Source organism: Hemiscyllium ocellatum, chromosome 9, assembly GCF_020745735.1.
Source record: "Hemiscyllium ocellatum isolate sHemOce1 chromosome 9, sHemOce1.pat.X.cur, whole genome shotgun sequence".
NCBI lineage: Eukaryota > Metazoa > Chordata > Chondrichthyes > Orectolobiformes > Hemiscylliidae > Hemiscyllium > Hemiscyllium ocellatum.
The window spans coordinates 110,854,497-110,880,740 of NC_083409.1; the positions used below are offsets into that span (position 1 = coordinate 110,854,497).

Genomic DNA, 26,244 nt, shown 5'->3' on the forward strand with positions numbered 1-26,244 from the left:
TAATTTGTGGAATCCAGGTTTGGCGTTGCAAATCTGGTCACCATACTATAGGAAAGATGTGATTTCACTGGAACGGCTACAGAGGAGATTCTCCGGGATGTTGCCGAGGGTGGGGCAGTTCAGCTTGAAGAAAAGCTAGAGTTGTTTTCTTTGGAGCATAGAATGTAATGGGGGGCGGGGGGGGGGGGGCGGGTTATGAATGAACGCCAACATGTTCCAGAAAGTTAACACATGGGAATTCTACTCCAACTTATTTTATCTTTCCCGATACTTCACTCTCCTCATGTATCACACTCAAACAGTTACCTTGAAATTAGTCTTTTATTTTTATTTTGTAAAATAATACATAGTCACGGAGATGCGCAATTTTCCTTTTAGGAATACACAATTCTTCAGTGTTCAGAAGTTAAACATCAAACCAGTCCAGTGTTTCAAATCCTTACTTTAAGACGCAAGCAGGAAAAAGACAGCACTATTCACTGAACCCTTCACAGGTTGAAATGGAGGGGATTGCTCATTGCTGAAGTGATAATGCAAATCAAAACTGGGTAAAATGTGAATTAGAAACATAGAAAGAAAGGAATAGGCCATTTGGCCCTTTAGGGTCTAGATTAGAGTGGTGCTGGAAAAGCGCAGCAGGTCAGGCAGCATCCGATGAGCAGGAAAATCTACGTTTCGTGCAAATGCCCTTCATCGGAATTCCCGAAACGTCGATTTTCCCGCTCCCTGGATGCTGCCTGACCTGCTGTGCTTTTCCAGCACCACTCTAATCTAGACTCTGATCTCCAGCATCTGCAATCCTCACTTTTGCTATTTGGCTCTTTGGGCCTGTTCTGCCATTTAATATGATCATGACTGGAATTCTAACTCAGTCCCTGTTCCTACTTTCACTATATACTCTAAGGAATATATTTATTTCCTTCTTAAAAACAATTGAGAATTAAAAGAGCATTAAGATTCGAACAGACATGTGTATAGCAGATTGGATTATTACCCAACAGGAAAGCAGAATTGTTCTCCAGCTTCTAGTTCCTGCCTGGTGTTAAGGATTGCAACAGTTGATTGAAATTGTGAGCTCATGTAAACAATTTAATGTGCTACTTGAAGTGACCAGATCTTGTTTTGCACATCAAATCAGTAGGTTTGCATTTCATTCGTAGATGTTCAATCATTACAGAACTATGTTGGGTGAATGGTCTACATTGGAAACTAACTTACACTCTGCTGCATTAAGTAGGAAAACTAATTAGATCGTATGAAGATTGATAGGATCAAACTCGTCCTTTTCCTCAGAAAGGGCAGAGAGCATTCCACATTTGTTCGGTTTGCATTGCTGCTAATGGATCCGTACTGTAGTTTAGATAATTTCCTGACGACATACTAATGCCACGGAGTTTTAGCTTCTTCAGGATAGATGATTTCAGTGAAATGCTCTCTGGGTCATCATACCAGACCTCATGGTATTTTTCACCTTCCTGCCATAAAAGCCAAAGAGATTTACATAGATAGGAGATGCTTTTAGGTCAGTACAAAGCTCTGGAGACAATGCTGAACATCTTAAACAGCACCAACTAACATTCATTACCTGCGTTAAGAAACAAATTTGGGTGGAATTTGAGTTCACATCCTCTGAATTTTTGATTCAGGAACATCACTATAACATGGAAATTTCCCTTGTAAAGTCACAAAGTTACATCAAGTTGATTGCCTCATAGTTTAAACAATTAAGCTTTGAAAGTGAACAGGAAAGTATGAAATAGGAGCTAAAGAAGATCGCATGGCCTTATGAATTTACTTTGCTATTCAGGTAGACTGTGCTTGACCTTTAACCTCAGAACCACCTTCCCACACTATCACCATTTCCTCAATGACCTTGACTTCCGATAATCTGTTGGCCTCTGTCTTCAACATATTCAACAACTGAAAACCTTTAGCTCGTGGGAGAAGAGAATTTCAAAGATTCACAGCCTTTCGTGTGCAGTAATTTCACCTCCCTTCAGTTCTACAGAACCTCGGCTTTATTCAGTATTGTGTCCTGTGCGCTAGATTCCTTTGCCAATGGCAGTATTTTCTCAGAATCGCACTTGTGAAGCTGCCAAGAATTTAAAGATGTAAATTAATAATTTTTCATTTGCCTCAATTCCCCGTCAGGTAACTATATCAGTGTAAGGGAAGTAGATGAAAATTGTGCAGAGAAATTTTAGCCTGACCTCCCCGACGCCCGATAAAACTGTGGGAAGGATTGTTACTCAGACATTGCAACCTCTTGGTAACTATATTACTTTACCACTGCTCTATGCAATGATCTTAACAGTTCTTTATATATGAATTTTGAAATATGAAAAACTAGTGTAGAACTTTCCTGCCTAATTGGCTATCCTACCTTATCTACTTTATTGTTGTGATGGACTCATAAGCACACCAAGTTTCTTCTGAAAGTAAACATTTTCAAGTCTCTCATCAGTCAAAAAACAATTGTTTTCGTTTTCTCTTCAATAGTAGATTACTTCATACCTGGTGTTGGCAATATAAACTTAGACTGATAGAATGTCTGATGCAGTGGAAATAATAATTAGAAGGGCGTGATTGAAAAAGGACATTTTGCAGATTTTCAATGGAATGCATAAATCTTTTCCAAGATGTGATCAGCAGTTTAATTGACCGAAAACCTACATGCTATTTAGAGAAGCTTAAAGAAATTTGGAAAGCAGCCAAGCAATGCTTTTGGGGAGATAAGCAAAATTGTGTTTTGCCACTTAACTACACATCTGAAAGGACTTATTTTAATACTTAATTTTCAAAGTTATTTTAATGAAGCAGGGTTGAAAGCAATTTCCAGTTCACTGTATATAACAGCAAATTCATTAAATTCACCGAGATGCTGTGCAATGTATGAATGCAAGGCACATGTTTAAAGACCAAATATATAAACTCAAACTGACATTCTGAGATGTGGGCTGGTTTAGATCAATTGGTTTGACAGTTGCTTTGAGAAGCAGAGTGATGCCAGTAGCATCACTAACTGAGGCTCCCATGTTGGATTCTCTTCTCAGTCACTCTCCACATGTGGGACATGGTGACCCTCAGGTTACACCACCACCAGTTGTTTCTCTTTGTCTAATGAAAGGGATACCCTGTGGCTTCATAAGACTATGATGATTTTAACTTTGTATTCTCTGATTATTAAGATTACATTATTGCTAATGATAGAGAGTTTGAAAAGAAAACATTTTAAAATCACTAAAACAATGATTTCAACTGCTTGTATCCTTTTTATTAAAACAAATGTGCATCATGTTTTGTTGCTTTGCTTACCAACTTCCATTTTCTTGTTAAATCTCCAACTATACATGTTCTACTGTATAAGCTGCATGTTGTAAACACTGGTGACGCATGTGCACAGAAAACAATGAATCCTGAAACACTGCAATGTTTGCGTTTGACAAAGAATATTACAATGCCCAGTGTCTATTTTACTTTGACTAATATGAATATATCAATATACAAACTGGGAGGATTAGGCCACTCAGCCCCTCAAACTTGTTAATGAGGCAACCTACACCTTCCTCCAGATCGTTTATGTATATCACAAACAACAGTGGTCCCAGCACAGATCCCTGTGGGACACCACTGTCACAGTCTCCATTTTGAGAAACTCCCTTCCACTACTACTCTCTGTCTCCCGTTGCCCAGCCAGTTCTCCATCCATCTAGCTAGAATACCCTGGACCCCATGTGACTTCACCTTCTTCATCAACCTATCATGGAGAACCTTACCAAACACCTTACTAAAGTCCATGTGTGTGACATTTACATCCCTTCCCTCATCAATCGACTTTGTCACCTCTTCAAAGAATTCTATTAGGTTTGTAAGACATGACCTTTCCTGCACAAAACCATGCTGCCAATCACTGATAAGCACATTTTCTTCCAAATAGGTATGTATCCTATCCCTAACTATCTTCTCCAGTTGTTTCCCTGCCACTGACGTCAGGCTTATTGGTCTATAATTACCTGGATTATCCCTGCTACCCTTCTTAAGCAACATTAGCAATTCTCTAGTTCTCTGGGGCCTTACGTGTTCAAGGATGCTGCAAAGATATCTGTTAAAGCACCAACTATTTCCTCTCTCACTTCCCTTGGTAACCTGGTATAGATCCCATCCAGGAGAAAGTGAGGTCTGCAGATGCTGGAGATCAGAGGTGAAAATGTGTTGCTGGAAAAGCGCAGCAGGTCAGGCAGCATCCAAGGAGCAGGAGATTCGAAGTTTCGGGCATAAGCCCTTCTTCAGATCCCATCCAGACACAACACTGCCTCCCCCCTTTTGTTAATCTGACCTAGAATAATCAAAGATCTATCCCTAACCTCAACATCTGCCATGTCCCTACTCATTAAGAATCTCACCCATTTTCTCTGACTCCACGCATATCTTTTTTGTTTTATCCTTGAGTGGGCTAACCCTTTTCCTAGTTACCGTCTTGCTCCATATTTATGAATAAAAAGGTTTTGGGATTTTCCTTGACCCTGTTGTGAAACTTGGAAGGTTCAGAAAAGATTTACAAGGATGTTGCCAGAGTTGGAGGAATTGAGCTACAGGCAGAGACTGAATAGGCTGGGGTTGTTTTCTCTGGAGCACAGAGGCTGAGGGGTGACCTTATAGAGATTTATAAAATCATGAGGGGCATGGATAGGGTAAACAGATAATGTCTTTTTCCTGCAGTGGGGGAGTCCACAACTAGGGAGCATGGGTTTAGGATGAGAGGGGAAAGATACAAAATGGATCCAAGGGACAATTCTTTCACGCAGAGGGTGGTGTGTGTATGGAATGAGCTGCCAGAAGAAGTGGTGGAGGCTGGTTCAAACACAACATTTAAAAGGCATCTGGGTTGTTATATGAATAGGAAAGGTTTGGAGGGATATGGGCCAAGAGCTGGCAAATGGGACCAGATTAGATTAAGATATCTGGTTGGCATGGATGGGTTGGACCGAAGGGTTTGTTTCCGTGCTGTACATCTCTATGACTCTATGACTTCAGGACCTTATGTTTCAAATAAGTCCCCTCCAACCCTTCTGAATCCCCTCGGCAGATACGAGCCTAGCCTGTCCTCATAAGATACCCCATCCATTCTAGGTACAGGTCCATCTGCTATAATGCATGTTTCACTAATGTGAATGCACTGTAACACAACTGATGAATTGGGGACACTATTTCTAAAGAGCAAACCTTTAAAACATGTGTTAGCTGTTGAGTGATTGCATTGCCAACACTAAGCTCTGTTTATAAAGCGGGATTTTTCTATAATGCGGGGTTGGACAGGACTGCAACCATTGTGTGATAGAAGAACTACCTGGAGTAGTTTAGGAACCATTCTCTGAACTGTTTCCAAAATATTTGGATCTTTCCTTAAATAAGGAGACCCAATACTATGCAGGGTACTCCAGATATGAGAACACAGTGCTTTGTGTAAATGAAGCATAACCTCCCAAATTCTGTTTTCAATTCCCATCACAATAAACTGTAAGTCCATTAGCTTTTCTGATTATTTGCTACAACTGCATATTTACCCTTGCAATTTCTGCACCAGGACACACCGATCTTTATACATCCCAGAGCTCTGCAACTTCTTACCACTTTGATAATGAGCTTTTTTTTATCCTTTCTACTGAAATGAGCCAATTCCACATTTTCCCAAACTAAACTCCACTCGCCAGATCTTTGTCCATTCACTAAAACTAACTGTGACTCCCCTCATGGTTTCCTGATGTCCTTTTCACAACTCGTTTTCCAATAATTATTGTGTCATCAGCAAATCTAGCATTTGTTTGCATAATCCAAGTCATTTATATAATTTGCAAAACGTTGAGGTCCTAGCACTGAGGTCCCACTCATTCCATCTTTCCAAGCAGAAACTGATTCATTTCTACCCATTGTCTGTTAGCTCTCAACCTTCTGTCCATGCCAATGTGTGACTCCCTACACCTTGACCTTTTCCTTCTACATTTACCTGTGGTGTTACACCTGATTAAATGTCTTCTGGAAATTTTAATACTCTACATCTATTAGTTCTCCTTTCTAAGAGCCACATTTATGTTGCAAGATTAACCTCTTTAAGTGTGCTGCTGTAATGTATTTATCAATAGCTTCTAACATCTTCATTGCAACAAATGTTAATTTAATTGACCAGTAGCTTCCTCAACTCAGGGAAATTTTGGAAAATCAAAACCAACACAACAACTATCACTTCTTTCAAGATGCTAGGATGAAATCTCTCTGAGACCTGGGTCCTTATCAGCCTCCGATTCCAATAATATAATTGCCACATCTGCATTGTTTCTCCCTCTCTTCTGATTTCCTGATTTATAGCTATTTCTGGGATGTTACTTGTACCTCTACAGTGAAAACTAATGCAAAATATTTGTTTGATTCATTTGCCATCTCCTTACTCCCATAAGACATAGGATCAGAATTAGGCCATTCAGCCCATTCCAATTTGTGCGCCATTTAATCATGGCTGTTATGCTTTTCAACCCTATTTTCTGTCTTGTTCCCATAATCCTCGAGCCCCTTACTAATCAAGAACCTAGCCATCTCGGTTTCAAATACACTCAATGACCTGGCCTCCACAGCCTTCTGTAGCAATGGGCTCCACAGATTCACCACCCTGTGGCTGAAGAAATTCCTCCTTATCTCAGTTCTAATGGGTCGATCCTTCAGCATTAGGTTGTGCCCTTGGGTCCCTAGTCTCTCCGACTCGTGGAAACATCTTCTCTATGTCCATTCTATCCAGGTCCCTCAATATTCTGTAAGTTTCAATCAGATCCCCCTCAACCTTCCAAACTGTGTCAAGTACTCTCCCAGAGTCCCCAACTGCTCTTCATATGATAAGCCCTTCATCCCCAGGATCATTCTTATAAATTTCCTCTCGGCCCACTCTGATGCCAGCACATCCTTCCTTAGGTACAGAGCTGAAAACTGCTCACAACATTCCAAATGTGGTCTGATGAGATCCTTATGCAGCCTCAGCAGTATAACTCTGGTGTTGTATTCAAGCCCTCTTTAAATTAATGCTGACATTGCTTTTGCCTTCCTCTCCATCAGCTGAACCTGCATGTTAACCTTAGGAGAATCTTGAACTAGGACACCTAAGTCCTTTTGTGCTTCAGATTTGCAAAGCCTTTCCCCATTTAGAAAATAGTCTTCGCCTCCATTCTTCCTACTAAAGTACATAAACCGGCTTTCCCACATTGCATTTCTTCTGCCATACCTTTGCTCACTCTCCTACCCTGTCCAAGTCCTTGTGCAGCCTCCCTGCTTCCTCAACACTACCTGTTCCTTCACCTTCTGCCAGTCAGCCGATCCTCTGTCCAATTCCCCATACCTGCGTTCTCTCAGACCAACACTCTCTTTCCCTTTCTTTTGGAAATATAATTACAAGATCTCACCACCTGTTTCTATATTCCTAGCCACGATTTCCCTCATATCTAATTTTTCCTCCTTTAGTAGACTTTTAATTATGTTTTGTTTTCTTAATTTTTTGGTCTCATCTTTGACTTCCCTCCAGTTTTGCATAACTGTATGCAATTTTTCCTTAAGTTTGGCAGCCTTACCTTGTAAACATAATATGGGGATTTGTGGTTATCATCCCAGTATCTGCCAGTAATAGAGTCGGGCAGCTGCTGTATAATGTCTTTGTATGGGACCACCTTCGCAATGAGAGAACCACAGAAACCAACTCCAAAGGGAGGTACTGTCACATAACATCTTCCAGGCTGTAAAATACAAAAAAGGAAAGGAAGAGAACTTGTGAGCACCGTTATTTTACAAACATTAAAAAGGCTCTGGCAGAATAAAAGATAGTCCATTTAAGACTGAGATAAACTGGAATTGCACGGCTCAGTGAATCATTGAACCTTTCTACCTACGGAGGATTAATCACTGAGTATGTCAAAGACAGAAACTGAGAGAGTTTTAGATGCTAAAAACCTTCGGGAAAAGTGAAGCAATACAGAAAAATGATGCTGAGGTGGAAGAATGGCCATGATGGAGTTGAATGGTGGAGCAGGCTCGAGGGGCTGAATGGTCTGCTGAGAGAGTCAGATGTATGCAGTCTCGAAACAGACCTTTCAGCCCACCATGTCTAAACTGACCAGCAAACCCCAGACTACATCAATCCCATTTACCTGAACTTGGCCCGTACCTTACTATACCCTGGCATTTTAGGTGCTAATCGAGATGCTTCTTAATAGTTGCAAGACTACCTGCTTCCACCACCCTCTCAGGCAGCACCTTCCATATTTCTACCACCCTCTGGGTGAAAATGGTTTTCCTCTGATCTTTTCTAAAGCACTTATTCCTCACTATAAACCCATGCCCTCTGGTCTTAGAATCATCTGCCATGGGTGAAAGAGATTCTCATGACTTACTGTGTCTGTGACTCTCAGAATTGTGTATAACTCAATCTGATCCTCCAGCACGACCCCACCCCCGACATCCTCTGCTCCAGAGAAAACAACCCAGCCTATCCCGTCTCTCTTTATAACTGATACTTTTTATCCCAGGCAACATCCTGGTATATCTCATTTGCAACTTTCTGAGAGTGTGGTGAACAGTACTACACACACACACACACTATTCCATCTGTCGTCTGACCAATGCCTTACAAAGTTGTGACAAGACTTGCTTGTTCCTTTATTCTATGTCCTGGCTAATGAAGGCCAGTATCGCGGATGCCTTTTTCATTACCCTGTCTCCCTGTGCTGACATCTTCAGGCATCCTGCTCTGCGGATGCTGCCTGACCAGCTGTGCTTTTCCAACATGACTCTAATCCTGACTCAGGTTTCCAACACAACAACAAATGGTAGACCCTAATGGTAGAACAAAGGAACCTTGATGTAGAAGTCCTCATTTTAACCTTCAGGCATCTATGGACGTCTACATCAAGGCCTCTTTGTCCTCAGTACTCTTTAGGTTTACCATTTGTTGTGTAATCCTTCTCTTATTCGACCTCCCAAAATGCATTGCCTGCACTTATTGGAATTGAATTCCTTCTGCCATTCCTCTGCCCCATTTACCAGCTGATCAATGTTGGCCTGAGGCCATCCTCCTCAATACCAGCAATAGCTGAATTTTCATGTCATATGAAAACTTGCGAATTATATTTTCTACATTCATGTCTGAGTCATTAATGTACATAACAAACAGAAAGTCTCCTCGCACCAATCCTTGCGGTACACAGCTAGACAAAGGCTTCCAATCACAAAAACATCCCTCCGCCATCACACTCTGCCTCCTGTTGACAATCTAATTTTGGATCCAGTTTGCCTCATTCCTTGGATCCCAACTTCCTTTTGGACCCACCTTCCAAATGGGACCTTGTCAAATGCCTTGCTGAAGTCCATGTAAACCACAGCAACTGCTTTACCCTGATCAATACATTTAGCCACCTTTTCAAAAGACTTGACTAACTTAGTCACACAGGATCTCCATCCAGCAAAGCCATGCTTACTATCTCTGATCGATCTCTGTCTTTCCAAGTGTTGCTTAATCATGTCCTTCCAAGTTTTTTCCAACCTGTCCTGACTATTGATATCAATTTAACTGCTCTGTAATGACCTGATCTATCCCTGCTGCCTTCCTTGAACACAGAAACCTCATTAGCTATCCTCCAGTCACTCCTCAGACACAGGACAAGGACAGTTGGGTTACAGTTGGGGGAGGAAAGGCAACCAACAGATAGGGCAGGGATCCCCTGTGGCCGTTCCCCTTAGCACTAAGTATACCATTTTGGATACTGCTGGTAAGGACGGCCTACCAGGGGAAAGCCATAGTTGTCAGGTCTCTGGCACTGAACCTGGCACTGCGGCTTAGAAGGGAAAAGGAGAGAATAGGGGTAGAGGTAGGGGACTCAATAGTTAGATGGATTGACAGGAGATTTTGTGATCAGGAACGGGACTCCCGGAAGGTACGTTGCCTCCCCGATGCCAGGGTCCGGGATGTTGCTGATCGGGTTTACAGGACTCTGAAGGGGGAGGGTGAGCAGCCAGAAATCGTGGTACACATTGGCACCAATGATATAGCCAGGAAAGGGATTGAGGATCTGAAAAGTGACTACAGAGAGTTAGGTTGGAAGCTGAAGAGCAGAACGAGTAGAATAGGGATCTCAGGTTTGCACCGGTGTCACGATATAGAGAGATGAGGAACAGTCAGCGAGTGCAGCTTAACACATGGCTGCGAGGCAGGTGCAGGTGGGAGGGCTTCAGATACTTAGATCATTGGGATGCGATCTGGGGAAGGTGGGACCTGTATATGAAAGGTTGCACCTGAACTGGAGGGGCACAAATGTCCCGGGTGAGAGATTTGTTCATGTGGTTCGGGAGGGTTTAAACTAGTTTGGTGGGGGTGGGTGGGAACCGGAGCTATACATCTGAGAGAAGTTAGTTGCAGATGGGGCAATGACAGGATGTAGTGAATCTATTGGGAAGGTTTCTCATGCGATGAAACAAAGGAATCGGTTAAAGTGTGTCTGCTTTAATGCAAGGAGTGTCAGAAATAAGGGTGATGAACTTAGAGCATAGATCAGTACTTGGGAGTCTGATGTTGTGGTCATAACAGAGACATGAGTTTCACAGGGGCATGAATGGTTGCTAGATGTTCCAAGGTTTAGAACATTTAAAAAGAACGGTGGGGGGATGGAAAATAGGATGGGGGGTTAATATTGCTCATCAGAGAGTGCATCACATCTACAGAAAGGAAGGTCGTTGAGGAAAGTTTGACAACCAAGTCAGTATGGGTGGACGTTAGGAACAGCAAAGGAACAGCCACCACATTAGGGGTTTTCTACAGACCCCCAATTAGCAGTAGGAAAATCAAAGATATTTATTTGGGGAAAAGGAGATTATGACGCTATCAGACAGGAGTTGGGAAGAGCAATTGTTCCACAGAAAGGGCACCACAGACAATGTGGAGATTGTTTAAGGAGCAGTGATGCACAAATTTGGTTCTCTGAGACAGGCAAGAAGGGATAAAATCAAGGAACCTTGGATGATGAGAACTGAGGAACTTCTTGTCAAAAGGAAGAAGGCAGCTTACGTCAGGTGGAGGAAGCAAGGGTCCAAAATAGCTTTAGAGGATTACAGGCTCACTAGAAAGGAGCTTGGCAAGAAGGATTAGGGAGAGACCAAAGGCATTGTACTCATATGTGAGGAATAAGAAAGTGATTAAGGAGAAAGTAGGGTCAATCAGGGATAGCGTAGGGAATTTGTGCATGGAGTCTGAGCAGATCGGGGAAGCCCTAAATGAGTTTTTTCCTTCGGTTTTCATGAAGGAACGGGACCTTATTGTGAATGGGAACTTCAAGGAGCTGGGAAACAGGCTTGAACAGATTGAGATTGAGGAAGTTGATGTGCTGGAAACTTTAGTAAACATTAAGATTGATAAGTCCCTAGGGCCAGACCTGACTTATCCTAGACTGCTCCAGGAAGCGAGAAAGGAGGTTGCTAAGTTGCTAGCGAAGATCTACCGAAGTGGGCGGCACGGTGGCACAGTGGTTAGCACTGTTGTCTCACAGCGCCTGAGACCTGGGTTCAATTCCCGACTCAGGCGACTGACTGTGTGGAGTTTGCACGTTCTCCCCATGTCTGCGTGGGGTTCCTCCGGGTGCTCCAGTTTCCTCCCACAGTCCAAAGATGTGCGGGTCAGGTGAATTGGCCATGCTAAATTGCCCGTAGTGTTAGGTAAGGGGTAAATGTAGGGGTATGGGTGGGTTGCGCTTCGGCGGGTCGGTGTGGACTTGTTGGGCCGAAGGGCCTGTTTCTACACGTAAGTAATCTAATCTTTGCCTTCTCAATTTCCACAGCAGTTGTACCAGAGGATTGGAGGGAGGCAAATGTTGTTTGTCTTTTCAAGAAGGGAGTAGGGAAATCCCTGGGAATTACAGATCAGTCGGTCTTATATCTGTGGTCAGCAAGGTTGTCGAAAGAATTCTGAGGGATAGGATTTATGGCTCTTGGACAAGGCATAGTGTGATTAAAGGCAGCCAGCATGGCTTTGCGAGGGGAAGGTCATGCCTCACAAATCTTATTAAGTTCTTTGAGGAGGTGATGAAACAGGAAGGTCTCTCTTGAGTGCTGAATATAGGATTAAAGACAGGATTCTTGGCAGTTTGGAGGAACTGAGGGATCTTGGTATTCAAGTGCATAGATCCCTCAAAGTTGCCACCGGGGTTGATTGGGTTGTTAAGAAAGTATATGGTGTTTTGGCTTTCATTAACAAGGAGTTCGAGTTTCAGAGCCACGAGGTTTTGCTGCAGCTCTACAAGTCCCTGGTGAGACCACACTTGGAATGTTGTGTCCAGTTCTGGTCGCCCTATTATAGGAAAGATATAGAGGCTTTGGAGAGGATGCAAAGAAGGTTTACCAGGATGCTGCCTGGACTGGAGGGCTTGTCTTATGAAGAAAGGTTGAATGAGCTCAGACTTTTCTCTCTGGAAAGAAGGAGGAAGAGAGGTGACCTGATCGAGGTATACAAGGTAATGAGAGGCATGGATTGAGTTGATAGCCAGAGAATTTTCCCCAGGTCAGGATTCACAGGTATGAGGAGTCATCGTTTTAAGATATTAGGAGGAAGGTGTAGAGGAGACATCAGAGGTAGGTCCTTTACACAGAGAGTTGTGCGTTCATAGAATGCGTTGCCAGTGGTGGTGGTGGAAGCAGAGTCATTAGGGACATTTAAGTGGCTGCTGGACATGCACAAGGACAGCAAGCGAATTGAGGGATGTGTAGGTTAGGTTATTTGATTTTTGATTAGGAATAATCCTTGGCACAACATCATGGGCTGAAGGGCCTGTTTTGCACTGTACCTTTCTAGGTTCTATGCTAATGTTAATACCAGTTGAAGTTGAAATCCTGTATGAGGGTGGCACGGTGGCTCAGTGGTTGCCACTGCTACCTCACTGCGCGAGGGACCTGGGTTCGATTCCCACCTCAGGCAACTGTGTGGAGTTTGCACATTCTCCCGTGTGTGCATGGGGTTTCCTCTGGGTGGTCCAGTTTCCTCTCACAGTCTGAAGATGTGCAGGTTAGGTGAATTGGCCATGCTAAATTGCTCATTGTGTTAGGTGCATTAGTCAGGGGTAAATGTAGGGACATTGGTCTGGGTGGGTTGCTCTTCGGAGAGTAGGTGTGGACTTGTTGGGCTGAAGGGCCTGTTTCCATATTGTAGGGAATATTATCTTTCCACATAACTAAAACCCTGTTTTTCTCACACCTTTCTGAGATTTGCCTACGCCTGCACCTATGTCCTATGTTCTTACATGGCAGCAGCCTGACTGACCTCCAAATATACAGGCTATGACAGAAATTCCAGAGAAATGAAACAACTTAAAATCTCAAAACCAAAACTGAACATTGTTCTTGTTGATCAAGAACATTAAGCATGAGTGAACCAAGGAATTCAGACCTTTATCTTCCTAATGGGATAGTGGAAGAGGCTCAAAAGGATGGAGACATCTCCTTTCGATCCTCCTCCCAGTTTCTCTGTAAACGGATCTGCTTTGAGAAATGATTTGAAAAGCTTCAGTTTACAGTCTGGAAGGAAGCAGTTGGTGGAAAGCTTCAATTAAACAAAAGATTAAGTGTCTTGGTTAATGTAAACCAAGGTAACAATCAGTGCTCGCAAATGGAAGTCAGTGCAAAGTTAAGATGACGGAGGGAAGATACTAACAATATTAATTTACCAAGTTCTAAAGGTTTTGAAAGTGAATGCATTGAGGATATAATTAATTGCTCTGATTGGACAGTTAATGTACCAATTGGAATGTGTTTTGAATAAACTTACTTTATTCTCATTTCTTATAAAATACAAACTAATTACTTTTCCTTACCTCAAAGTACTGCTCACAGAGATAGTCATAACCAAACCATGGAACTCCCATTATCAGCTTTTTGGAATCAATACCGAGCCTAATATAATTTAACAGACCTAAAGGTAGAAAGAAATTATTGTATTAGATTAAGAATGATATAGATCAGGCAGAACTTGAACTACATGCTGTGTTGTACATACCTGTAAAAACCTCAACATAGGGAGCATTTGCTTTTGCAAAGCATTCATCCATCATGAAGCTCTGCACATCAAACGATGCCACTATTAAAAGGTCACAGGCATTTGCAATTTCCACAAAATCATAACATCGGTTATTCTTGCAAGGAGACCAGGGCGCATTAAATGAAACCTGGGACCAAGATATAATACAAAAAGTTAATTTAGCCATAAATCTGGGTTGGAGTTGAGCAGTATTTATAAAACTAGTTTCTTGGAATGTGAACTTAGGGCAATGTCACAGAATGACAGGACCATACTGTACTGAAGAGGCCCTTCAGTCCATTGAGATTGCACTGACAAAAACTATTCTAAATCTAAAACAGTCCTATTTTCCTGCACTTGCTCAATGGCCTTGAATGTTAGACATTGTTCGTGTTCATCCAAGTACTTGGATGCCCTCAACTACCCTCTGAAGCATTCCAGATTCCCACCATCCTCTGGGTGAAATATCTTTTTCTCAAATTCCCTGGATTTCACCTTAAAATTATGCCCCTTTGTTACTGACCTTCCAATAAGGGGAACAGCTGATGTTGGTTCACTCTGTCCACGCCCCTGATAACCTCATGCACCTGTATCAGGACTCCACCTCAACCTTCTCTGCTTTAAAGAAAACAACTTAGGCTTATCCAACTTCTCTTCATCACTGAAATACTCCATTCCAGGCAACATCTTGGTGAATCTCCTCTTCACTGTACTCACATCGTTTCTATAGCGTGATGACCAGAACGGAACATAATACTGCAGCTGTGGCCTAACCAAAGTCCTGTACAGCTGCAACATGAACACCCTGCTCTTAGAATCTATGCCTCAATTGATAAAGGCAAGAATCCCATATATGTCCTTAACTACCCTATTACTCTATCCTGCTGCCTTCAGGGATCAGTGGATAAGCACCCCAAGATCTCTCCATTCCTCTGAGTTTCCTGGTGTCCTGCTATTCAGTGAATACTCCCTTGTCTTGTTAATTCTCCCCAAGTTCATCGCCTCACATTTATCAGCGTTAAATTTCATCTTTTCAGAAATGGAAACTGAACCAATGATACCAGCAAATGAGGAATAGCAGTAATCCATTAGCTAGTAGATCCATCTGATTATTATCTAGAAATTTTATCAGTGACTCACAAAATTTCAATGGTAGTTCAGGTAGCTTTTCCAGAAAAATTCAGGCTAAAAGAGTAAAATTTCTTTCATTAAAGGATGTGGGGAAATTTTGATAAATGTGCCAGGTAGTGGGGAAACTCCAATTTTCAATGAATTCAGTGCCTTTAATTCCAATACCAGCTTTCAAACAACTGTCTAGCATGACCTCAATAGATTGTGCTGGACCATTACTTAAAACCAGGAGTGAGAATCAGTACCTTTATATAATTATGCTTAAAGCAATGAAAGGTCTTTTTTTTAACAACATATGGATTACTCAAAGAAATACAATCAGATCAAGGATCAAATGTTATGTCCCAAATTTTGAAACAAAGCCTAAAGTTTGGGACGTAAGCAATTTATCTCTTGTGCTTATAGCCACAATCTCACAGTGCATTGGAAAGATGACATCAAACTTTGAAAACTATGATGTGGAGGAGCCGATATTGGACTGGGGTGGACAAAAGTTAAAAATTACACAACAATAGGTTATAGTCCAACAGGTTTATTTGAAATCACAAGCTTTTGGAGCCCTGCTCCTTTGTCAGATAACTAGTGACGGCAGGTAGACTGGCTACCAGAGCAGCAGTCTGAAAGGTTTATTTTGAATAAACCGGTTGGACTATAACCTGGTGTTGTGTGATTTTTAATTTTGAAAACTATGGTTAGAGCTTATCTTCATGAAAGGTATGAATAGCTGAATGTAGTTGTGAGAAACCATTTCAACTGTTGTGAAATAGCCGAGAGATGTGAGGGAGGAGCAAAGGACTTCTGTGAAGGTTTTAACTTGGTGACATTTAAACCTGAGACCCTACACATTAGGGCATCCCTCCACCCCACCTCCTCTAATCTTACTAAGAGTCGGTAAACTAGGTAAGTTTTCAGGTTTCTCTTTCTTTTCTTCTCTTCCTTTGTTTAGCTTTGTGCAGGCTTTCAGCATGGCGGGATATGGATGTGAGGGCAGTTGCATGTTCCTCCTGTAGAATGTGGCAGGTGAGAGACACTGTACATGTCTCTGCCGACTACATCTGCGGGAAGTGCACCCAACTCCAGCTCCTCGAAGACCGAGTTAGGGAACTGGAGCTGGATGGACTACGGATCATCTGGGAATATGAGGGGGAAATTGAGAGGATGTTCAGGGAGGTGGTCACTCCCCAGACACAGGTTAAGGACAGCTGGGTTACAATCAGGGGGAGGAAAGGGAACCGACAGTCAGAGCAGAGATCCCCTGTGGTCGTTCCCGTCAGCAATAAGTATACCATTTTGCATACTGCTGGTGGGGACGGCCTACCAGGGGAAAGTCACAGTTGTCAGGTCTCTGGCACTGAGCCTGGCCCTGCGGCTCAGAAAGGAAAGGGGGAAAATAGAAAAGCGCTAGTGGTAGTGGATTCAGTAGTTAGACGGATTGATAGGAGATATTGTGGTCAGGAATGGGACTCCCGGAAAGTATGTTGCCATGGTCTGGGATGTTGCCGATCAGGCTTACAAGATTCTGAAGGGAGAGGGTGAGCAACTAGAAATTGTGGTACATATTGGCACCAATGATACAGCCAGGAAAGGGACTGAGGATCTGAAAAGTGACTACAGAGAGTTAGGTTGGAAGCTGAAGAGCAGGACGTGTAGAGTAGTGATCTTGGGTTTGCTACCGGTGCCACAAGATAGTGAGATGAGGAACAGTCAGCGAACACGTGGCTGCGAGGCTGATGCAGGAGGGAGGGTTTCAGATACCTAGACCATTGGGATACCTTCTGGGGAAGGTGGGACCTGTACATGATGGACGGGTTGCACCTGAACTGGAGGGGCACAAATGTCCTGGGTGGGAGATTTGATCGTGTAATTCAGGAGGATTTAAACTAGATTGGCAGGGGGGTAGGAATCAGAGCTACATGTCTAAGAGGGAGTCAGTTGCAGATGGGACAGTGACAGAATATATTGAATTCTATTAGGAAGGTTTCTCATGTGATGAAACAAAGGTTAAAGTGTGTCTGCTTGAGGCAAGGAGTGTCCGAATTAAGAGTGATGAACTTCGAGCATAGATCAGTACATGAGGCTACAATGTTGTGGCCATAACGGAGATGTGGGATTCCAAGGGACAGGAATGGTAGCTTGATGTTCCAAGGTTTAGAACATTTAAAATGAACAGGGAGGGGGAAAAAGCAGAGGGGGTGTAGCATTGCTAATCAGACAGTGCATCACAGTTACAGAAACAAGGTTGTTGAGGAAGGTTTGTCTACTGAGTCAATATGGGTGGAAGTTAGGAACAGCAAAGGAACAGCCACCACAATGGGGGTTTTCGACAGACCACCAGTAACACAGTAGAGAGATTGAAGATCTCACAGGCAGACAGATTTTGGAAAAATGCAAAAGTAGCAGGGTTGTTGTTATGGGTGATTTCAACTTTCCTAATATCTACTGGAACCTTCCAAGTGCCGATGGTTTGGATGAGTGGTTTTTGTCAGGTGTGTTCAGGAGGGTTTCCTTACTCAGTATGTAGACAGACTGACAAGGGGAGAGGCCATTTTGGATTTGGTGCTCGGCAATGAGCCAGGACAGGTGTCAGATCTCATGGTGGGTGATGACAACTGCCTCACATTTAGCATAGCCACGGAGAGTGAAAGGAGCAGTTACCGAGGGAAGATATTTAATTGGGGAAAAGGAAATTATGACACAATCAGACAGGAATTGAGAAGTACAGACTGGGAGCAATTGTTCCACAGAAAGGGCACAGCAGACATGTGGAGACTGTTTAAGGAGCAGTTGTTGTGAGTGATGCACAAATTTGTTCCTCTGAGACAAGTAAGAAGGGGTAAGGTTAAGGAACCTTGGATGGTGAGAACAGAGGAGCTTCTCGTCAAAAGGAAGAAGGCAGCTTACGTAAGGCATAGGATGCAACAATCTAGCACAGCTTTAGAAGATTGCACGCTTGCTAGAAAGGAACTCCGAAATGGACTGAGGAGAGCCAGGAGGGGGAACGAAAAAGGCTTAGGGAGGATTAGGGAGAACCCAAAGACATTTTACTCATACATGAGGAATAAGAGAATGATCAGGGAGAAGGTAGGGCCGATCAGGGATAGCGGAGAGAACGTGTGTGTGGAGTCTAAACAGATAGGGGAAGTCCTAAATTAGTTTTTTGCTTCCATTTTCACAAAGGAAAGGGAACTTGTTGCAAATGAAAACTTTGAGGAGCTGGGATACAGTCTTGACTAGGTCAAAATTAATGAAGTTGATGTGCTGGAAATTTTGGCAAACATTAAGATTGATAAGTCCCCAGGGCCAGACCAGATTTATCCTAGACTGCTCTGGGAAGCAAGAAAGGAGGTTGCTAAGCTGCTGGCGAGGATATTTGCCTCCTAACTCTCCACAGGAGTCGTACCGGAGGATTGGAAGGAGGTGAATGTTGTTCCTCTTTTCAAGAAGGGTAATAGGGAAATCCCTGGCAATTACAGACCAGTCAGTCTTACGTCTGTGGTCAACAAAGTTTTGGAAAGAATTCTGAGGGATAGGATTTATGAATATTTGCAAAGTATAGTGTGATTAAAGGCAGTCAGCATGGCTTTGTGAGGGGCAGGTCACGCCTCACAAATCTTATTGAGTTCTTTGAGGAGGTGTCAAGACCACAACCACCTGATGAAGGAGCAGCGCTCTGAAAACTAGCGCTTCCAATCAAACCTGTTGCACTATAACCTGGTGTTATGTGATTTTTAACTTTGTCCACCCTAGTTCAACACTGGCACCTCCAAATATAGGAATGCAAGTGTTTTAAGTAAAATATAAACAAGCAATTTTTTTTGTGTAGAGAATAGTTTTATAAAAATCATTATATGTTTCATGTAAACAGATATAGTGATGATGGGAAGTTTGATAAAAGATTAAGTTGCCTCTTTGGGATACCTTTCCACATTTTCCTTCTGGAAAATCATGATAACAGCTTATACTATCATTTGGGAATTTATTTTGACAACAAAGATAAAGCAGATTTTGCTTTTAGTTCTGTGGAAGTGATTACTTCACAGGTTATTTTGGAAGAGTTACCAAGATGTATCATTTCTAAGAAAACGTGAGAGTTAACATAAATGCCCCAATTTTGGAGTCAATTGATAAAGTATTTACAATGCTGGGTTTTATGGCATACAGAAAAACACTTGGTCAGTGGCCACATGTAGCCTGAGCTCTGTTCAGTTTGGAAGAATACTTTTATCCTAATAGCAAAGGTAGGCTGTTCCTTGTGTAGGAATCGCACATGAGGAGAGTTGAGATCAGTTTATAGAATTTCCAGATTGTGAGAGTTTGTAGAAGTCTCTTGAGAATTAGAATTGAAAAGGAATCCATGCCTTCAACTTGAAAAAATGTTCCTAGGCCAATAAAACTGGGCAGACTTAATTAAGTAAGGTAGATATAGTACTTTAATGGGTTTGAGTATCTGTGAAGGCTATTGCTGAGAAAATGTCTCAATCTTTGCTTATATTCATGCCTTTATGATGAAGCATAGAAACATAAAATGTCTTGTTAACTTTTTCATAGTAAAATGCTTTTACCTGGGATCCTGGTATTTCTTTGTGGAATGTTTGGACAGTATCCCTAACCATTCTGGTTAGATCATTGTAAAATATAGATTCGTTGTCAATCATGAACGTCACATCCAAATTGATGCCATCCATAAAAAATTGTTTTACGTCAGAAGCATAGCGACTGATCCATTTCTTCCTCTGATTTTGATTGGACAATATGTCAAGGCTTAGCTTTGCTGAGAAACAAGTTAGAAACAGCAGATAACATCTTCTACATCATTTGCATAGCAAGGTATCCCAAACTACTTTAGAAAACAGAACTACCAACATCAAGCAAGAAGTAGAGAAGGATAATTTAGTGAGAATATTGGTTTCAAGGCCTTTCAATATCTTGAAGTACTGAGCTGCCCATTAATTGTCGCTGTGGTGCATTTCTTGTTCTGTAAGTGGATATGATTACTGTACAAACAGGAATTTGCAATACGCAGGTAGAGTCAGGTTTAAATACAGCACACAGGTGTGACAATAAGTCTGTAAGTTAGCTCACTGAGCTGGAAGGTTTGTTTTCAGACATTTCGTCACCATACTCAGTAACATCAATTCTCTGGTGAATTGCTGGTGGTATGTCTCACCTCTCTATTTATAGGTCTGGTTTTCTTAAAGTGGATGATGTCATTTCCAGTTCTTTGTTTTCAAGGGAACACAGAAAGGCTCCAAATCAGTGTGTTTACTGATGGAGTTCTGATTAGAATGCCATGCCTCTAAGAATTCTTGTGCATGTCTTTGTGTCGCCTGTCCTGGGATGGTTGTGTCGTCCCAGACAAAGTGGTGTCCTTCTTTGTCTGTAGGTATGGAAACTAGTCGTGTCTTTTGGTGGTGAGTTGGTGTTCACGTATCTTGGTGGCAAGTTTCCTGCTGGTTTGTCTGATGTAGGTGAAACAATTAGGAGAAAGTGAGGACTGCAGATGCTGGAGATCAGAGCTTAAAAATGTGTTGCTGGAAAAGCGCAGCAGGTCAGGCAGCATCAAAAGAACAGGAGAAGGGCTTATGCCCGAAACGTCGATTCTCCTGTTCCTTTGATGCTGCCTGACCTGCTGTGCTTTTCCAGCAGCACATTTTTAAGTTGGTGAAACAATGTCACAAATGTCAGATTGTCCAAACGAAGTCTTCTGATGTCATTCCATCCACATTGTAAATCTTCGTTTGCTAAAAAAAAGTGATATTTTGATCCAATATTGTTTTAAAATCATGATGTGGAGGTGCTAGTGTTGGACTGGGATGGACAAAGTCAGAAGTCAGACAAGACCAGGTTATGGTCCAACAGGTTTATTTGAAATCACAAGCTTTCAGAGCATTGCCTCTTCATCAAGTGATTTCAAATAAACTTGTTGGACTATAGCCTGGTCTCGTCTGACTTCTGACCTTGTTTTAAAATAAACAATTTCAAGTTGAAACTGCAATACGGGCTGCAGCACCAATACTATTGGTGAGGTCCTCATTACTCTACAGAAAATTTACAAATCCAGGTGTCATTTAACTTGCAAACAACATCCATAAATATAAATATCTATACTGACGTAGTGCCTATAACACAGCAGGATGGCTCAAGGCTCTTGTCTGATGTGAGAATATACAGAGGAACCTCAATTACCCGAAGGACATGGGCGGGGAATATTTCATTCAGTTAATCCAGTGCTGGATAATTGAATGTTGGATAACATAGTTAGCCAAGCATCAGGACCACGTGATCTTGTTTGGATAATCCGAAATTCAGATAATCGAATGTCAGATAATCGAGGTTCCTCTATATATTATATATCGATGTAATTTATTTTAGAGTTTAGACTTTGAACTAGTGAGGTGTGAGTTTGGACTGTGTGTATGAGGGTGTTGAAGGACTGACTTGACAATATTTCAGGATTCATAATTTTTTTAAGACAGTAAGGAAGAAAGAGCCCCTTGGGTAATCATGACAATCTGTTTGCTTTGGAAGAGTCTTACAAGTAACAACATATTCACTGGAAAGCTTTTGTTTTCAGTTCCGAATGGAGGTGCTATGAAAATTCGATGTTTCATACAGTTGCCCCTGAAGGGAGGAATTAATTTAGTACTGTTAGGAAGCAGGTTACCTTGTGTTAGTGTATTAGTATGATGGTTCCACACCCAGAAGTAAAAAAAAATCAAAACTTAGTTGTGTGCTAAATCAAGGAAAATGCTACCTGAACATCCAAGACCAGTCCTTGAAAGGAACAGGTAAGTCAAACCTACACAAAACCAGAAATTGTCAGAAAAGCTCAACAGGTCTGGCAGTATGTGTGGAGTGAAAGCAGAATTAATGTTTCCAGTCCAGTGACCCTTCCTCAGAGCATGTGTTGATGTGTTGAGAATGCACCTCTCTCTTGTAAAGTGATAGTGTGAGGATAAATATTATTATATTTATGTGTTTTAAAATCTTTCAGGCATGGATTATTTTTCCTTTGCATAAAACATTTCTGTTTTATTTTAGAAATGAAATCTGCAGTACCGTGTGGTTGTGCTTCTTTTAGGAGTGGTGCTGGTCTATGGAGAAATGGCACTGAATTGGAACTCCAGGCCAGTATTGTGGGGACATGGTTTTAAAGCCCATCATGACAGATGGTGAAATCTTCATTCAATAAAAATCTGTCACATTGGCAACCACGTATCAACTGCCATAAAAAAAATCTAGTTCATTAATATCCTTTCGGGAAGGAATCTGCCATTCTCACCTGGTCTGGCCTACATGTCATTCCATACCCTTATACATCATTATGACTGAGTCTTAATTGGCTTCTGGACAATTAGGAATAGACAACAGCCAGTGAATGAATTAAAAAAAACTGAAGAAAGAACCAAATATGATTTAAGACTCCAGATTTCAACCTGGGATCTCACTTGTCCTGTCAACAGCTGGGATCATGCAGACATTGTGGTGGAGAGATTGACAAATGGATTAAGTTGGAATGTAAGTGGAAAAACATAGCCAAGGCAAAAAAGGCTTTGTAGCAGGAGGTATCTGTAGATGAAGGTTTGATTGAGAATATCTGCACATGCAGACAACCCACCAGAGTGTGTAAGATGAGAGAGTTCCACCTGACTGAATATTGCAAAGTCAATCCACATCGAATAGGGAGCAAGTAACTAGACTACAGCAAGTCCTGACGGCAAATTTTGAACTTCTCGTAAGATGCAGCACAATTATAACTGTTCTTCAAATGACTTGGCAAATCAGTGTCTCTGGTGACTGCTAACTTGTCTGCTCCATAAGACCATAAGACCATAAGACATAGGAGTGGAAGTAAGGCCATTTGGCCCATTGAGTCCACTCCGCCATTCAATCATGGCTGATGGGCATTTCAACTCCACTTACCAGCAGTCTTCCCATGGCCCTTAATTCCTTGTGACATCAAGAATTTATCAATCTCTGCCTTGAAGACATTTAGCGTCCCGGCCTCCACTGCACTCTGCGGCAATGAATTCCACAGGCCCACCACTCTCTGGCTGAAGAAGTGTCTCTGCATTTCTGTTCTGAATTGACCCCCTCTAATTCTCAGGCTGTGTCCATGGGTCCTAGTCTCCTCGCCTAACAAAAACAATTTCCTAGCGTCCACCCTTTCCAAGCCATATATTATCTTGTAAGTTTCTATTAGATCTCTCCTTAATCTTCTAAACTCCAATGAATACAATCCCAGGATTCTCAGCCGTTCCTCGTATGTTAGACCAACCATTCCAGGGATCGTCTGTGTGAATCTCCGCTGGACACGCTCCAGTGCCTGTATGTCCTTCCTGAGGTGTGGGGACCAAAACTGCTCACTGGTCACTGTACAGATTGTCTGACTATATATCAGCATTTCCTTCATTGAAATCAGGGACTCAAATTTGGAAACAGATTGGAACTGTGGCTGTGTTTCCTGGTATTTTATGAATAGATTAAATGTCAGTTGAAAGCTGGTGTGAAGTCCTTGGTGCACAGATCAATAACAGATGCTAATTTTGTGTTGGGTACATACACTCTATTTTCATATTTCAGAGACGGAATGTAGAATAATCAGTGATCATTGTTCCAGAGTTGCAGGACAGTTTCAGCACAGCACCTTCACATCATCAAATTACATGGAGCATGCCACACACAAACGGGGCATTCAGTCCAACATGGTCATGATCGTGATTGGTCTCCTTAAGCCTCAATTCTATAAACTGAATGTTCCTTTATGCCACTGTCAAAAGCACTACTTATGTTCAGAGGCAAGAAGAGATTTGTCTTGCTTTGTTAAAATAACTTAATTAGTGATACAGTCCTTGAGAATTGCTGATAAAAAAACACACTCTGTTGAAGCTTTTCATCTTATACTCACCAGGACAATTTACAAGAATACCAATTTAAAGGGAACACCAACATTGATACAGTATAAGAAGCTGGTTGGTTTGCAATTGGACTCATACAAGCACAACAAAGTCGATGACAGCCATTTACTAGTTCATTTCACAGGACATTGCCTTAACCACACAGAGGGAAATGGTCTGGTTCAAAGTTTAACGGAGGCAGGCAGTTAGCTGTCAACTCTGTGTAAATGTTTCCATCATTCCACTTCTTAACAAATCAGCCTGCTTCTCTAAAAGCGTATAAATTGGTTTATTTATGAATTGTCCTGATCAGTCAAAATACAGTGCGGAAACAGGCCCTTTGGCCCAACAAGTCCACATCAACCCTTCAAATGTAGCATAGCCAATTCACCTAACCTACACATTTTTGGACTGTGGGAGGAAACTCACACAGACAGTTGCCTAAGGCAGGAATTGAAGCAGCAGCTCTGGCACTGAGAGGCAGCAGCACTAACCACTGAGCCACCATGCCAACCACAAACTGTGTCTTTTGATAAAATTAGTTACCTTGTAGGATCACTCGAGCCTTATTTTGATGAGCTTCACATACAATGTTTGTATCAAAATCATCACTGACAACAACTGTGGTGATCTTCGACCAGTCATAATGTTGCCAATTCGTTCCTCCTTGATCAAACATGATCACCTAGTACAGAAATCAGGCCGTCAGCAATTTGATCAAGCAAGTTCATCTGGTTATGAATTATGTTATTGGGTTGGAACAGTATAGAAACATTACTTAGACACTGAGGGTTTAGAAATCGGAGGAAGGAAAATGTGAACAATATAAACTGGCATTAAATATCTGCATTCCCCATCACTCTATCTGTTGTCAGGGGACAAGATTAGGAATGGGATCATGAACAGAACAAATCTGCAGATTATTTGCTGACTCTCCTATGATCGCCACTGAGTAACACTGAGATAATCCAAACCTGAACAGCTACTGAACAGTTACAGTGTCATTTTACACCAAGGATTGTTTCCAGGATCTGGTACATTGTATTCACCTTAATCTGAACCAGAACCTCAGTTTTACAGAGATTAAACTCAAATCACAATGTACTTCAATATGACCCCAGGACGTTGCCCTGGTGTTTTCTCTGGGTCAATATTCTGTGCAAACGGTAATCCTGACCCATGGGATTAAACTGTCAGAATGGATCACACTTCGTTCCAGAGGCTGTACATCAGGGACACCGTTTAACAGAAATCTTTTCCTGCTGCTGCTGCTGCTGCCCTTGTTAAAATATCTTTGCACTGCTCCGTTTTCCCGAGGCTCCTGTTTCACACAGGCTGGAACGAGAGCAAGTTGCACACTTTCCCATCCAGATTGGAGAGAATTTGATCCTCTCTGCATCCCAACAAGGATCTGAGCTGGTCCAGCTCCCCCTGTCCCTGAGCAGGACTCAGCCCCTCAGCCTGGACCTGACCCTTGGTTTGTGTCAAGGAGCCTTCTCCAGCCTGAATCCCCCAGGGCCCGGAGTGGAGCTGGAGCCTGACTGGGAGGGACACTCTGTTCCCCAGCCGAAGCCAGGCCAGCCCCGGGGAGGGAAAGACCATCCTCCAGAGGGTGCAACCAGAGAATTGAACGGTTTGCAAATACCCACCTCGACTTGGTACTGATGGTCAGCGGGAAGACGGTGGCACAGATTCAGGGATGGACATGGACACCTGGCAAAGGAAGCAGCCCTGGGGCTTGAGAGGATCCCCAGCGCCAGCACCGCCAGAAACTGCACCAAAACCAAACTCCAGCACATCCTCTCAGCCGGAGATGAAGATCCATCAGACACAGTGAGATGCTTCATTTATACCGAGTGTCATGTGTGTGATGATGCCACCTCCTGGCTCTCTCTATCTCTATCTCAGTTTGTGTGATAACAGGAAAATGTTGACGCAAACTCCATCCTGGCAAATGTAACTTTGTAACGAAGTTCGCATCTCCCCCTCCTCCACTCTCCTTTTCTAACAGTTAGCCCTGAACATTCCTGTAGCATTTCCTCTCTGACTTTGTGCACTGAATCTTTTGCTCCAACTTTGCTGCAATTAATGTGAAATTGATCTTTAAAAGTCTGATTTAGTGGCACCTAACTC

General features: G+C 42.3%; 1 protein-coding gene across 1 annotated transcript; it reads right to left on the reverse strand.

Annotated features, from left to right (window-relative positions):
* Positions 1–1,289: 1,289 nt before the first annotated feature.
* LOC132818559 (di-N-acetylchitobiase-like) lies at positions 1,290–25,958 on the reverse strand. The gene is made up of 7 exons (XM_060829617.1): positions 25,761–25,958; positions 24,658–24,796; positions 19,777–19,985; positions 14,063–14,231; positions 13,881–13,978; positions 6,278–6,284; positions 1,290–1,471 (listed from the first exon to the last, which is right to left on the reverse strand). Exons 1-7 carry the CDS (start codon positions 25,956–25,958, stop codon positions 1,290–1,292), a joined length of 1,002 nt encoding a protein of 333 aa, XP_060685600.1.
* Positions 25,959–26,244: the final 286 nt, after the last annotated feature.